General features: G+C 39.2%; 1 protein-coding gene across 4 annotated transcripts in view; it reads left to right on the top strand.

The window, feature by feature from the left end:
- arl15a (ADP-ribosylation factor-like 15a) overlaps window positions 1–17,130 on the top strand; it is an 83,087-nt gene that overhangs the window by 24,557 nt on the left and 41,400 nt on the right. The window contains exons 2-5 of one of the 4 annotated variants that reach the window (XM_047149730.2): window positions 3,310–3,454; window positions 5,236–5,295; window positions 13,545–13,753; window positions 13,842–16,645. In XM_047149730.2, coding sequence (XP_047005686.1) covers window positions 3,310–3,454; window positions 5,236–5,295; window positions 13,545–13,753; window positions 13,842–13,940 — 513 coding nt within the window. In that variant the 3' untranslated portion in view covers window positions 13,941–16,645. Of the gene's footprint in view, window positions 1–3,309; window positions 3,455–5,235; window positions 5,296–13,544; window positions 13,754–13,841; window positions 16,646–17,130 lie in introns of those variants that run through there. The other 3 variants (XM_017452290.3, XM_017452293.3, XM_017452292.3) reach the window with 3 other exon arrangements.

The following is a 17,130-nucleotide window of genomic DNA, read 5'->3' on the forward strand; positions in this document are numbered from 1 at the left end:
AACCAAATGGTCCCTTGAAAAAAGTTCCTGGGACTAATTGTTCCGGGCAATTTCGATGGAAACGCAGCTACAGTCATTCATAAACTGACAGGACTGTCACCAGCCACCAGGACCGCTCTCCTTTCTCTCTCTCTCTCGTTCTCTCTCTTTGCCTAAGCCTGAGTTATAGTGGTGCTCTCACTGAAAAACAATTAGTATTTTGTATTCATGACTCTCTAATGCTGTTAATTGCATACAGTGTAAAGGTCCCTGAAAATCATTCACTTATCAACATCTGAGTGTGTTACAGCATATCAATGGAGAACAATTCTAGCGAGACTCATGTGTTTGACACTTGGGTAACTGAGGCAGCTTGAGGGTCCAACTGCACAGCTGCTTTTTATAAACAGTGCAATATTATCAATGCAGAAATGATTTTTCAGTGCATGTATGTAGCAGCTGTTTTAAAAATTATTTAAACGGATTTTACATCAAATTTAATGCAAGGTCTAATGCTCTTTTGATCATCACAACGAGATTTCCGTTAATAATTTAAATGATCAATAACCAAAGCTTTGATCAATTCGTCAAAACAACTTTGAGTTGTTTTGAAGAAGCTTGCATTGAGATTAAAGTCATGGCCTTTATTGGGATGTCTGGTCTGTGGACTAAGAGTCTTAAAGAAAGTTTTAAAAATTTACTTCTTTCTTTTATTTCTTTCAAAAAATTTTTGTGGTGGTAAAGTGTGAGTCAGTCAAAGTGTCTGCTTGCATTTAGTGTGTGTATATCATATGACACTCTAAGACAGAATGTCCCAAAAGCTGTCCAACAGACGATTTTGTAAATTTACTACCTTATTTTGCTGATATCCTTTTTTTTTTTTTTTTTTTTGAATGTTTCATTTGTGTAAATTGATAAGCAGAACGTAAAAAAAAATGATAAGCTAGTCATTTTTAGCACTGTGGTCAGAAATCTTTTTCCCTAAATCACTGGAAGACTGACAGAGAAGTGGTGGTCTGTGAAGTTAAGATTAGTTTCTGTGAAATTCCATAAGCCTAATACTATACTACAGTGCTGTGAAAAATATTTGCCCAATCCTGATTTCTTCTGTTTTTGTGTATATCTCATACTAAATTGTTTCATAAATTAAAACAAAATCTAAGATAAAACAAAGGCAACCTCACTAAACACATTTTTAAAAAAAAATATGATAGCATTATTTATTGAAGCAAAAATGTTATCCAATACCAACTGGGTTTGTGTTAAAATGTATTTGCCCCAGTAGTTAATTCTAATTCCCCAAATCTATGAAACTGTATTCATAATGGGGTTCAGCTGGACTAGACACAACCAGGCCTGATTACTGCAAACCCTGTTCAATCAAATCAACACTTAAATAGAACTTTTTCAACAGCATGAAGTTGGTTAAAAGGTCTTACCCAGTAACACACTAAAGCTGAAAGAAATTCCAGAAATGATGAGGAAGAAGGTGATTGAAATACATCAGTCTGGGAAGGGCTATGAAGCGATTTCAAAGGCTCTGGGACTCCAAAGAACCACAGTGGGAGCCGTTATCTCCAACTAGAAAAACTCAGCACAGTAGTGAAGCTTCCCAGAAGTGGCCGACCTTCCAAAATTCCTCCAAGAGCACAGCAACGACTCATCCAGGAAGTCAAAAAAGAGCCAAGGACAACATCAAATAACCTTACATCAATAAAGGTCACTGTTCATGAATCCACTATCAGAAAGACACTGGGGAACAATGGCATCCATGGAAGAGTGGCGAGGTGAAAACCACTGCTAACCCAGAAGAACATTAAGACTCGTCTGAATTTTGCCAAAACACACCTTGATGATCCTCAAACCTTTTGGGAGAATGTTCTGTGGATTGATGAGTCGAAAGTAGAACTGTTTGAAAGACAGGGTTCCCGTTACATCTGGCATAAACAAAACACAGAATTCTACAATAAGAACTTCATTCCTATGATCAAGCATGGTGGTGGAAGTGTGATGGTGTGGGGATGCTTTGCTGCTTCAGGAACTGGGCAACTTGCAATAATTGAGGAAAACATGAATTGTGCTCTGTACCAGAAAATCCTAAAGGAGAATGTCTGGTCTTCAGTTCGTACGCTGAAACTCAACTGCAACTGGATTATGCAGCAAGACAATGATCCAAAGAATAGGAGTAAGCCCTAGTCCTAGAAGTAAGTGAAAGACTGATCTCCAGTTTTCAGAAGCGTTTGGTTGCAGTTATTGCTGCTAAAGGTGGCACAACGTTTTCACATGGGTGATAGGTGATAGGCCAACTCTTTTTTTTGTTTGTTTCAGTAAAATAAATAAATAAATAAAAACTGTATTGGGTGTTTACACAGGCTGCCTTTGTCTTATATTGTATTTTGTTTGAAGAGCTAAAACTATTTAGTCTAGGATATACACAAAAACAGAAGAAATCAGAAGAAATACTTTTTCACACCACAGTATTTTGACAACATCTTCATGTTTAAATGGTTTCCAGATATTCAAACGTGTTGTCTAGTCCATCACTACTCTGAAATAAAGCTCACTACTGGTCTACATGTTAATACTTGACATTTACCATCAAAGGGACCACAGCTGATGAAACCATGCTGATGTTAGTGCTTTTGTAGGACTCTAGACAATGATAATGGGAGCAGATAATCAGCCGACATCCCACATACGTTTTAATTTCTTGAATACTCAATGAACGTACATTCACTATCCACTTTATTAGGAACACCTGTACAACTGTACACATTCATGCAGTTTTCGAATCAGCCAATCATGTGGCACCAACGCAATGCAAAAATCTCTCTCATTATCAGTGCTTTTCAACCTGCAGACCCTTCACACACAGGATGTGTTTTTGTTTTTCACACTACTCTGTGTAAAGTCTAGAGACTGTTGTGTGTGATAATCCCAGGACATCAGCGGTTTCTAAAATACTCAAACCAGCCCATCTGGCACCAACAACCATGCCACGGTTAAAGTTACTGAGATCACATTTTTCCCCCATTCTGATCTTTGATGTAAGTATTGATTGAAGCTCTTAACGTGTATCTGCATGAGTTTTTGCACTGCGCTGCTGCCACATGATTGGCTGATTAGATAACTGCATGACTCACACCCATCACATTAAATATTATGTTATTGCATGTAACTTGCACAAGAACATTTCATATTTCCACCAGAGAGATCTCCAAATTCTCAAAATGGTCATACTCTTACACTGACATACAATACAATATACAGTATCATTGTTAACTGCTTCTGACCTTGTCATTTGTTTCTCCCTGTCTTTTTTCTCATCAGTGTTTCCGAAAGCTGTGCTGTAAAGGTCCTCCCTCTCCTAGACCAGAGTATGACGTGGTGTGTATTGGACTCAGCGGTGCTGGCAAAAGCACTCTCATTTCACGGCTCTGTAGCGAAGGTCTCGATGGCATTGTACCAACCGCAGGTAAAGTTTTATATCATTCACCACAGTACTCGCACTATCAGAAATATTTCCACTATTTTATTCAATTCACTTATAAAGTTTATTCATGTACCACCTATATAAGATAGGTGAAATGATCATAGTCTTCTTCTTCTTCTAAATATCATTATACAATTTCTGTGCAATTGGAAAGTCTGTACATTAAATCCGTATTAAAAGTATTTACTTTCCCAAGGGGTACACTTGAGGGTACTACCCCAGTGACAAACACTAGCAGTTTTTTTTTTGAACCACTACAGTACAAACACACTCACTTTAATACACATACACTTTAATACACATACCTTTCCCATGTCTCAGTCTTGTAATATAAACTAAACACTATAACCCTCAGCTACTTATTTTGAACTGGTTCCCCAATTATGAAGGATCCTGCAGATGTAACATACAGTATAGAGCCAGGCTTCAAAACTTGACTTGTTTACCAGATATAAATGCCCCTTGATACACTTTACCAACTCTCCAAATCTTAAAATTAGCTTAGTCACCTCATGCTAAAGAGCATTGCTTTTCCTGACAGATTTGAATGTCTCTTGACATGCAGAGAGTTCATCTGTTTGACTTTGCACATGAGTTGTGGCACGTCTGCTTTCGCCACATGTACTTTCTCTCTCATGACAAAGGATGGTGATTACGTTACCGACAGGATGGTGTATTCCAGCTCCGTAGACCCATCAAAGCCTGTCATTTTAAGACAAACAACATGACTTCTTCCAGCTTTTTATAATGTTCATGTGCCTCCATGTATCATGTGTACTGTATGCTGTATGCTTTTACAAATCGTTCATCTTCAGTAACTGCTTGATCCATGTCAGGGTAGATCCAGAGTCTATTTTAGGAACGCTGGGTGTGGGATGGGAATACACCCTGGATTGAACATTAGGCCAGCACAGGGCACAGTGCACACACACATTCACATTAAGGGTCAATTTAGAGTAGTCAATCCATCTACTGATATTTAGGGAGGTGGGAGGAAACTAGAGGCCCCAAAGGACTGGGGAGAACACATTAGGAGAACAGCTTTTGCTTGTATTTTCTCATTTGTAAATCGCTTTGGATAAAAGCATCTGCTAAATGAATAAATGTAAATGTTAACAGGTGAAATTCCACGCTGACAATAACCCAAGCTCAGGATCGAACCTGGGACACCTTTCACCAATATTGTTATAGACGAGTCACTAAGCAACTATAACATGCTAACTTCGTTGAGAAACATCATATCTATTCTACTGTATCCGCTGCTCTTTACTGTGAGTCTTGCATGACATATTTACTGTAACCTGCTCTGAACTTGATGAAACCCACCTTATAAACTCTGGTGTAAAATCAGACTGGCAGCTTATGAGGCGCAACCTCATGTGTTTTGAGTTACGTTAAGCATTCTCGATTGTGCGCCCGCCTTGTCTCTGCATGTATGTCTCTGCTTTTGAAACGAACTCGAAGTTCATAGAGAAGTGGTCGCTCAGCGGTTAAGATGTTGGAGTTCTGATCAGAAGGTTGTGAGTTCAATTCCCAGCACTGCCAAGCCCCCACTGTTGGGCCCTTGAGCAAGGTCCTTAACCCTCAACTGCTCAGTTGTGTAAATGAAATAATTGTAAGTCACTCTGGATAAAAGGGCATCTGCCAAATGCTGTAATGTAATGTGTAGCTGTAGTGCGGTCTATACCAACACTGACGAAAGTCAAGAAACATGGGCTTTCATTTATTTTGCAATGTAAACATTTTCCTGTCATCTCTTTTAGGTTTCAGCATAAAGGCAGTGGCTTTCCCGAAAGCAGTACTGAATGTGAAGGAACTTGGAGGTAATGTGAACACGTATTACAGTATTAATATTTTCCCTGGTGCTGTTTCATAGCTCTTATAAGCTCCAGGTTCTTCCCTCTTACTCCATAGTTTAAAACGGTTTACAGAGTTCAACTCAACGCTCGTTAGCAGATTAAATTACAATGAATTTATGGACAGAGATTAATGCCACTCTTATGTCCAGAAGAAAAATCAAAGCTAGGCTAATACTAAGAACTAATACAGCTTTAGTAGCTGTTTACCCAGCGCATAAATATTGGTCCACTTGTTTGCACTTTTGGCAGAAGGGCCTGCTAAGGAGTAGAGGAGCAAATATCAAGAATGTGATCATTTCCCAATCATGTTAGCAATCAAGTAATATATCAGGATGCAGAACAATAAAATAAATGAATTCAGACTAGTATGTATGTACAGAATTTCCTTTTTTATTTGACTAAAAAGAACTCCCAGAGCTGCTAAAATGTCAATAAGTGCATGCACTTTCATGGTCTAGACTTCTTCCTAGAAGATATTTTTGGTGTCTTAAAGAGCTAAAAAAAAATCCTCCAGGCTGAGAGTGCGAATGTTAGTAGTGACCACAGTCAGGGTGATTTATGTGTTTTGTGGGATGCAGGGAACAGAACAGGTGCGCTGTGTGTGTTGACTTGAGGGCCAACTAAAGCACAACTTAAAGCAAACACAACTGAAAATGAGAACATGGGACCACCAAGGGGAAGTCTAACCAAATTTGGTCAGAGGCAGAAATGTATGTTGAACATGATATAAAGATCTTCCAGTAGGTGAGTTCAAAGGCCTTTACAGATGTTTTTATACACACCGATGACTCCAGTGGTTACCGTGATGGCGTTTATTTATTGTCTGGAGCCTGTCACTGCTGCTCTGGCTTCTCAGGCCCCAGAGGGGAACAAAAATGTTTGCACAGAAAATTTATTTATGGCCGCTTTTTTTTTTTTTTTTGCTGTTAGCCTAAACACACAACATAATATACTACTGAATCTGTCTCAGGTTGGAATGGCCCAAATCAGCTGTGCTTTAAATAAAAAAAATGACTTGAATTGTGATAATGGTGAATATTGAATGACAGTGGATTCATATAAAGATAATGAGTCTTTATCGATCACATATACGCTACAGCACAGTGAAATTATTTTCTTCATATACCCCAGCATGTCAGGAAGCTGGGGTCAGAGTGCAGGGTCAGCCATGATACAGCGCCCCTGGAGCAGAGAGGGTTAAGGGCCTTGCTCAAGGCCCCAACAGTGGAAGCTTGGCAGTGCTGGGGCTTGAACCTCCGACCTTCCGATCAGTAACTCCGCCAATATATAACACCATTTGAATTATGAGTATATATCAGCATTTAATGGTCATTAAAAGCCAGAGAGAATTTTTTTTTAGCAAAGACTTAAGAAGAGGAAGGGATGGTGTGGATATGATTTGGATAGGCAAACTGTTCAAAGTTTAGGACCCGCAACAGCAAATGCTGTTGAAAATATCCCCTGTGCTGTAATCTGTACCTAGGAACAACTTAAAGATTCTTTTGTCCCAGATCTGTGAGCTCTTGAGGGATTGTGTAGGACTATTAAATTAGAGAGGTAGGAGGGCGCCAGATTTTTCAAACATTTCTAAACAAATGAAAGGACTTCAAAATCAACTCTAAAACGAACCAGCATCCAATGAAGTGATGCTAAGATTGGAGTGATATGGTCATATTTCCCTAGACCTGTTAATAATCTCGCTGCAGCATTTTGAACAATCTGAAGTCGGGCCAAAGTAGTGGAATTTATGCCATGATACAAAGAGTTGCAATAATCTAAGCGAGAGGATCAAAATGCATGAATCACCCATTCAAAGGCTTGAGGACAAAGGAAAGGATAAACTCTGGGTAGCTGATGAAGATGAAAGAAGCAAGATTTAACAACTTGCTTGTCAAATTTCAAGACAACTATCAAGCAGTACGCCCGGATTCTTAACAGAAGTGTTTACTGAAGATGAGAGCTGATGTATTTGAGGACGGTGCATAGGTCTATCGTCAGGAGGGTCGAAAAAGATCATCTTGGTTTTATTTTCACTTAGCTTTAAAAAAATCCACGTTTGGATATCATTTAAGCAAGCCAGCAAAGGCTCAAGTGAATTTTTTCCAGATCTTTTAAGGGGGACATAAATCTGGGTGTCATCTGAGTAACAGTGGAATGATACATCATGTTTCCTAATAATGGACTCCAAAGAGAGCATATATTGACTAATAGATTTTGATTGACTAATTGATTTTGTGACTACCAACTAAGGAGATTTTAAAGATGAGACAAATTCAATTATGGACATATAATCTGTTTTTGTTTAGTTCTTTTCAGCAGGTAACCTTCATTGTGTTACATCCACCCTAGTTTTGGTGTCTAATGTTTTCATTCCTTATTTGCCCATTTGGTACCACTTGTACAATACAGTACTTTCTGTATTCGGTCCCTGCTTCCTGCTCTTGTTAACTGTTATTACTTTGTTCATTGGTTTCACCCATCCTTGTTTCCTCCTATGTAAGCGCAGTACCCCTCTCTGGTTCTTATTTAAGCTCTTTGCTTCGCTCTGGTTCATGCAAAATCTTGCAAATCCAAACAGTTCTTTACAGAGTCTGGCACCTTGGTTTTATTTGTTCGTCTCTGTTTAGAGTGTTCTGTGTTTTCTGATTTTGATCTCTGTCTGCGTTGTTGTTTATTGACTATGAGTTTGTGGACATTAACTGTGTCTGCTTCTCTGACCTGTTATTATGAGAATGAATCCATACAGATGTCCATCCTCCTGCTTGTTACACCTTGTCTGACTAAAGGTAATCACCTGGTCTTTTTCCAGTCTTCACCTGTCCAGTCCAGAGTCTGTGCCCACTGCAGCCTCAGATACCTGATCTTGGCTGACAGGAGGGAAACGTGATGTGGTTTTCTGCTGTAGCTCATGCACCTCAAGGTTCACATGCGTTCTGTGATGCTTTTCTGCTCACCATGGTTGTTAAGTGTGGTCATTTAGTTGCTGGAACCTTTGTAGCCTTTCTGTCAGCTCGAACCGGTTCCACGTGCAGACCTGCTACGCACAGGATGTCTTTTTTTTTGTTTTTTGCACCATTCTGTGTAAACTCTAGAGACTGTTGTGTGTGAGAATGCCATGACATCAGCAGTTTCTGAAATACTCAAACAAGCCCTTCTGGAGCCAACAACCTTCCATGGTCAAAGTCACTGAGATAACACTTTTTTTCTGTCTGATGTTTGATGTGAACATTAACTGAAGCACTTGACTTCTATCTGCAATGGTGTGCATTGTGCTGCTGCCACATGATTGCCTGACTGGATAATTGTATGAATATGCAGGGTTAGAGGTGCTCCTATTAACTGGCAGTAAGTCTGTAAATAGAAATACACAAAACAAACAAACAAATAAACGAATAAACTAATAAACAAACAAACAAACAAATAAATAAATAAAGGATGTAGGGATGAAAGTAAGTAAGAAAGAAAAAAGAATGAAAAGAAGAACAGGAGGCTGGTGAAGATGATTTTGATATGCTAAACAGATTTAATTCGCTCTCTCTGTCTCTCTCTCTCTCTCAAACACACACACACACACACACACACACACACACACACACACACACATTCTCTATCTGTCTCTCTGTCTGCATGTATATAGTTTGAGATCTCATCTGTTGCCTATTTTCATAACGCATACCTTATGCTGAAAAGCCCATTTTTTAAAATTTGAACTTGATGGGAAGTAGCAAATCAAAACTCAGTGATCTGTGGATCTGAAGGGATCCAACTGGAAGAGATGAATATGATGTTCGTGAATCGACTGAAAAAGCATCTTGAAACTATTTCAACACCTCCCCCCCTCCCCAATAATTTTCAAACAATTTTCAAAAACAACAAAACCACAAGTCTATTGTTTGCATTATATTATCATGATAAACCCTTTTTCATTTCTATCACCCTTTCCTTTTTAATTAGTTTAGAATTATATAGAGAAAAAAATTATTTTAACACTCTCATCCTCACCTACCTTTACCTGGGCGTTGCCAGTCTTCACCGTCTCCCTGGCATTATCCCTCATTATCACCTTCACGTGTTCTTAAATTATAGACTCATTTCTGTAAATTCACAGATTTCTCTCTCTGTCTAGCTGTTTCTGTGTACTGACTCTGGACTGTGTTTTTCCATTTGCCAGTATTTCTCTGTTTTATCAGGGGCTGTGGGTATGTACCAGATTTTGCCTACTATATTACTGTATAAGTCCACCCTGAGCGATATGTTACAGAAAACATTGTCAGTGACGAAAGCAGAAAATCATGTTAACACCTTTGCAGACACCTGTACTACTGCCCACTCTCTCTCCAGATGCTTTAGCATTTCGGGCTGTTGCTACCTCTAGTGGGTGAAACCATCTGTTTTTGCACCTTGTTTGAACAGCATTATTTTGTTTCTTGGATAAATCATCAGACAGAAGGAGTGAGTAAGAAACAGAAGATCAAGGCTGCATGCTCATGGTACAAATCCAGAACTGCAAAGAAAATACAGGAATTCCTGGGATTTGCCAAGTTATCTCACTTATTTATGGGGTTTCAGGTCCACTTCCTCGTTTCTCAGAGGCGGACCTCACAACATGTGCCTATTTGTGCCTGTAGAAAACTCGTGTCAGAGATTGCAACTGTGTTTGTGGTTTACACTGGAATGTTGTGTTCTGCTGCTTAGGCTCGTGTGCAACAAATTTAATGGCATTTTAATAACAAACCACAGTAATTAACACCTGCTTAAACTACATTTGCTGAACACATGCTGAACAACAGTGTAAGATTAATAATATACTTCAAATATTTTGTGGTGTGTACTATCTTGCCAATATCTCAATTTGATAATATTTTATGCTACACAAGAAAATACATCATATAAAAGCTGATATACAAATGGTCTATATATATATATATATATATATATATATATATATATATATATATATATATATATATATATATATGGTGTATATTGTGATCATACACCATAAGAAACCCTCCTAACAAAATACAAAGAAAATGAAATGAACTTATCAGCGTACATGCTCTTTTTACTCTGCTGAATGTTCACTTTATGCAGAATTGAGAGTACTTTTATTTATGGGGAATATTGCACCTATTTAATAAGTTATAACTTAACACAACATTGAACCATGGTGCAACTGATAAAGTATTAGGAGTTAGTAAACACAAATGTGGTGCCCATTAATATTCATACTAAGCTACAATAGAACTTATGTTCAGCTGGTGCAACTGGCTGCAGGTGCTAAAAACTTGTAGAAAAGCTCAGCTCTGGACTTTGATGCGCACTATACCTTCTTTCACATTGTCTTTTGTTCTCGACCAGTTGTTCTCGACCATCCCACGCCTCATCAGGATCTTTTATCACTGCTGTCCTGATGAGGTGTACATTAGGGGTGAGGGGTATCCTTATGCCCTTGTCCTCAGCTCTCTCTGTCTCAGGCTATTATCATTGGGCTTCACTGAAGTTAAAATCGATTCTCTTCTTCTCCAACTTTGAATAACATACCTGTCTAACACCTGACCCTCACACAACTTATCTGTGGTCTAGCAAAAACTAAGCTTGCCTATTCTTGTTCACATTATAGGCTAATCAAATTTATATTGCAAGTTGGCTGTTTGCCTTCTTTCAAATGGTTGTAGGCTATGTCACAATGTTGTCTATGTAAACGTCACTTAATCATCTACAGGTGCAAATCTGTGTTTATACTACTCAGGCAGTTAGCTTACACAATATATTAATGTCCTTGTTGTGAGAATGGAGAAGTTTGCCATAGACTTGTTAATTTCATGCTCAGAGCCACTAATCACAAGTTTATATTTTACAGAAGAGACTATGAGAGTGTGGTGAGAATTAATGATAATAAATTATATTTCTTTAAAATTGGCCGCACAATTGAATATACAGTGCATATATACAAGAAGGCTGTGAAAATTTGCCTTTATTGTTTAACCATTTTGATCTTTTGTTGAAAAAATTCACAAAAATACACTGCTCTCATGGATATCAAACAAAACACAGGTTTATAAAAAAATATATCTTTGTTAAATATAGGTGTGCAACAATTATTGCACAGATATATTTCCCATATGAATACATATGAGAGAAATATATGTAAATATATGATATTTTAATATTTTTTTTAGTACACCTGGGTGACTAGGAACAGGAAGTTCCATGACTTCCTGTTTCACAGGGGTATAAATATGAGGTAACACATAGGCCAAATTCCCTTAGTCATTCATAACAATGGGTAAGACCAAGGAATATAGCTGTGATGTGCAGCAAAAGGTTGTTGAGCTTCACAAAATGGGAAGTGGCTATAAGAAAATAGTACAAGCATTGAGAATGCCCATTTCCACCATTAGGGCAATAATTACGAAGTTCCAGTCAACTGGAAATGTTATGAATCAACCTGAATTGGACGTGTGTCTGTGTTGTTTCAACGCACTTTGAAGAGGATGGTTCGAGTGGCCAAAAAATCTAAAAGGATCTCAGTTGGAGAATTGCAGAAGTTAGTTGCGTCTTGGGGTCAGAAAGTCTCCAAAACTACACTCCGAATTCACCTACATCACCACAAGCTGTTTGGAAGGGTTTCAAGAAAAAAGCCATTACTCTCATCCAAAAACAAACTGAACCATCTTCAGTTTGCCAGACACTACTGGAACTTCAATTGGGATCAGGTTCTATGGTCAGATGAAACCAAAATATAGCTTTTTGGAAATAAACACCAGAGGTGGTTTTAGCGTACACAGAGAGGTAGTCATATGGAACAGTACATCATGTCCACAGTTAAATATGGTGGTGGCTCTTTAATGTCTTGGGGCTGTTCTTCTTCCAGAGACATTTTGTTAGGATACATGGCTTCATGGACTCTATCAAATACCAACAGATATTAAATGAAAACCTGACTGTCTCTGCCAGAAAGCTTAAAATAGGCCATGGTTGGATCTTCCAGCAGAATAAGGATCTCAAACATACTGCACATCACAATCAACAGACAAATAGTTTACTGACCACAAAATCAAGGTCCTCTCATGGCCATCCCAGTCCCCTGACTTGAACCTCATAGAAAACATGTGAGGTGAACTGAAAAGTAGAGTCCACTAACGTGGACCTCGAAATGTGAAGGATCTGGAGAGATTCTGTATGGAGGAATGGTCTCAGATCCCTTGCCATGTATTCTCCAACCTCATCAGGCATTATAGGAGAAGACTCTGAACTGTTATCTTGGCAAAGGAAGGTAGCACAAAGTATTAACTAAAAGGGTGCCAATAATTGTGGCACACATATATACTCAGCATAAAAAGAAATGTCCTCTCACATTCAACTGCTTTTATTTCCAGCTTTTATTTAAATTTTGCATTAACATAAAAACATTCAACAACTGAGACATAAACAAGTTTCACAGATATTTGACGAACAGAAATGGAATAATGAGTCTGAACGGGGGGGGGGGGGGGGGGGGGGCACAGTTACATGTAACTTTCCACAATCAGCTGTCCTTCCTGTCTCCCTGTAGCACTGTCTTAGGCGTCTTACATTACAGACATTGCAGTTTATTGCTCTGGACACATCTGCAGTCCTCATGCCTCCCTGCAGCAGGTCTCTGGCATGTTCACACAGGTGAGCAGGAAAACTAGACATCTTTCTTCTGGTGTTTTTCACAGTCAGTAGAAGGTCTCTTTAATGTCCTAAGTTATTGTAACTGTGACCTTAATTGCCTACTGCCTGTAAACTGTTCGTGTCTTAAGTACTATCCCACAGGTGCATGTGCAATAATTGTTTATAATTCATTGAACAAGCTTGAAAAACATCGTTTAAACCCTTTCCAATAAAGATCTGTGAAGCTTATTTGGATTTTACAAAAATATCTTTAAAATACACTCTCCTGAAAAAGGGAGTTTTCAGAAAAAAAGTTTCTTTTTTGCTGAGTATACTTAGCAACGATATTTTTTTGAGAAACCTGTGTGTTTGGTTTGCAATTGTTTGATATGAGAGCAGAGTATTTTTGTGAAGTTTTTTAACAAAAGATCAAAAAGGTTAAAAAATTAAGACAATTTTTCACAGCCTTCTTTGTTCATATTTACCAAGGGTGCCAATATTAGTGAAGGGCACTGTGTGTATATATCAAAACACAATGAATAGAGGGTTAGTGTAATATTTTTTCATTATAGGGGCAGACAATATCAAGAAATACTGGAGCCGGTACTACCAAGGCTCTCAAGGAGTGGTATTCATTCTTGACAGTACTGTTTCGGATGAGAAGATGGAGGCTTGCCGATCTGAGCTCCATTTGGCCCTGCAGCACCCTCAGCTCTGCACACTCCCCTTCCTCATCCTTGCCAACCACCAAGATTCACCAGCTGCCCGTTCTGTCCCAGAGGTAAGGTAACTTTCCATACCAAATATAGCACTCAGGGACCTTCCTGGGCCTTAGCACCATTTTCCTCTCTGAACCTCCTCCACCATAGGTCGCTGGCTCCCACATGTACACACACTCTGAAGTGTTTGGACTGAGCAATGGGAACTGTGCATTTCTCAGGCTGTGGTGTGTTGTTGCCACGCAATAAGAGCTGATGTTGACAGTGTAAGAGGTACTCCCCCCGTCAGTCCTTTCCAGAGCGAGAGCTGATTGCGTAAACATGGAATGACGTGGGCTGTCTGAGTAATGGTCTGTGTATATGCTGAGGAAACCTTAGAAAGAGGTGGATCGCTTAAGGCAGAGAAGACTCCAAGTAACAATTGAGGATGGATGTGATGGTTTGAATCTGGCAAGTTAAAAATCTTCTAACCCCAGTAAACAAATTTATGAATTTGAACTGACTAAAGCACCAAATAAAACTCATAAATTCTAATAGGTGTGGGTAACCTGCTAAGGTAAAACAACTTCCTTTCATTTGTTTCTATTAAAATTACAGTATCGAGTACTGGTAGCTTGCTAATACTGAATACTACTACTACTGTTATTACTACTACTACTATTATTACTACTACTACTAATAATAATTATAATAAAGATACTATACAGAAAAAGTACTAGTGCTAATGCATTGTTTGGCCTCAACCTTCAACAACTTTTGTTAACCTAAAATTACCTACATAAATTATTAAGTTTACACAGATTGAAACAATTTGATGAAACTGCCTTGAGGAGGATATATGTCTCTTTTTCCTCAAGAAATTCTGAGGTGGGTTAAAGAAACATAAGTGCCTCCAAGGACTCAGTGTTGTCGAATGTGGCTGGTGGGGTTTTGTATTCAATCGGCCAAGGTTGGGCACTGATTTTGGGTAAGAAGTTTGGTATCCAGTTCATCTCAAAGGTGTTCAGAGGGTTTGAGGTCAGGGCTCTTGCAGGTTACTCGAGTTCTTCCACTCCAACCCTTGGCAAACCATGCTCTCAGGGGGCTCGCTTTGTGCACAGGGGCATTGTTTGGGCAGGTTTGGTCCTCTTGGTTCCACTGAAGGGAAAATGCAGATGCTCCAGGGCCTCTAGTTTGATCCTGAGCTTTGGTTAATGTCTGTTTGGACATTTTGTGCACATTCTCCCCATGTCCCTGTAGGTTTCCTCTGGGATCTCCGGTTTCCTCCCACCTCTCAAAAACATGGCAGTAGGTGGCTTGGCTAATATAAATTGCCCCAAGGTGTGAATGAGTGTGTAAATGTGTGTGTGCATGGAGCCTGTGATGGACTGGTGTGTTATCCAGTGTATATTTTCATGCCTCATGCCCAGTTTCCCGGGATAGGCTCCAGATCCACTGTGAACCTGAGCAGGACTTTCAGTGGTTACTGAAAGTGAGTGAGTATGAGTGAGTTATTAGAATGATTCAGTTTGAATATTCAGATTTTTCTTTCATCATCAGAGTAAAAATTTGTTCTAGAACGATCTGAAATGCTGTATTCACACTTGTTCTGTGATTAATCTGTTCACTTATAATGGTAACCAAGTAAAAAATTCAACATATTGTTAGTATTAGTATATTTCCATTGCTTGAGAACATAATGTAAGCTTTAACAGATAAGCCAAGATCGTATTTTCTGTGCATTACAATGATAGCAGGATAGAGCGCAGATCAGAAGGAGCACACTATCAGCTTCATATTCATTCTCCTGCCTCCCTACAATGTTTATCCATATAAAGTTCTATATGTTTGGAGCGCTTCCTCAGCATGTTATGCAGTATTTATTTGTCACAACCAAACCAAAAGAGACTGTTTACATCCCATGTTTCCGTGGAGCAGATAATGTGGACACAGTGTGAGCCAACAACATGGCCGATCAATTCCTCAGTGCAATGCAACATCACATTGAATCCCAAATGACTGGTTTTGTGTATGTGAACTAAGGAACAAACCTCTCCCAAAGGCATTCAAGATATGGTCAGGTGAAAAGTGTTACATCACTGATATCCAACCATCCATTTTCTATACTGCCTACTATACTGGGTTGCGGGGAACCTGGAGCGTATCCCAGGGAGCGGAGGAAACCCCGCAGCATGGGAAGAACATGCAAACAGGGCTGCGGTGGGAATTGAACCCCTAACCCTGGATGTGTGAGGCGAATGTGCTAACCACTAAGAATGGAAGAGCTCCCAACTGAGGGTAATGTAAGATCAAACACTATTTCCTTTTCCCAAATGAATGCACATTACTTTTCCTTCTGTAAGGAGTTTCATGCTGACCTAAAACTATAACAGTTCCTCATAGTCTTTTCGTAATAAAGTGTAATCTGTGGATTTAAATGACTCCAAAACTCCCTAGTGCTTTTCAGTCTGCAGAGTAGGTCACTCATTGATGGGACCTGCTGGGCGCAACATAATATTATGAAATGTGGCTTTTCATTAATGAGTCGACTCACAGTGTTCACACAAAACATCTTCCACCAACCTTGTGTCTGACCACTTTTGGTGCCACAAACAGGAGCTGTCATCCCAGGGTGCCGTACAGGAAGCGGGTGCTGACGTTCACTGGTGATACCAGTTATGTCACTGGCTAACAAACATGAGTCACTGGGGAGGGAGTGAGAAAAGTGACATCAGCTATTGTGGCTGCATCTGAAAGAGACACCCAGACTCATCCAGTGTGGTTCTGATCAGGGCAGAGAGGCTTCATGTAAGATGTTTTGGCTAGCTGACTTTTTGCTTATTAGCACTAATGTAACTAAATATGAATATATTATTCAGATTGAACAGATAATATATTCTAAACAGATACAAATACAGATATGAATAGGAAGTGCACTGTTAGATTTATTTCTGGAAAGGGCTTCTGGTTATAGGTTCTGGTTCTGTTGGAGGGACTAGAGGTATGCATAACGGGGGGGGGGGGGGGGGATTAGGTTTTTACTGTCAAGTGGGTGAGCAGTCAGATATGAAACTTGAGAGAAAAAGAAAAATGACATTCATTAATGTCAGTGAGAGTCTCTAAAAGATGCATTTAGCATTTATTCATTCATTCTTAGTAACTGCCTGGTCAGGGTCTCTGTGGTTCAAATTAGGCCAGTAGTTTCTTTATGTTTTGAAATATTAGAAGGAAATATTATAGGCTGGTACAAACAAACAAACAAACAAACAAACAAACAAAAACCCCCAATAACTGTGCAAGTAGGATGAGCACATCACTCATGCACATCCCTGGAGTGATGTACTGTAGCTGTGGTTGAGGAACTATCAGAACCAGAATTCACACACCATGATGACATTGATGGCATCATTTAGCTCTGAGTGCTTTCCAGTGTTTCCAGGGGCATAAAACCCCTGGCAAA

Source organism: Ictalurus punctatus, chromosome 22, assembly GCF_001660625.3.
Source record: "Ictalurus punctatus breed USDA103 chromosome 22, Coco_2.0, whole genome shotgun sequence".
NCBI lineage: Eukaryota > Metazoa > Chordata > Actinopteri > Siluriformes > Ictaluridae > Ictalurus > Ictalurus punctatus.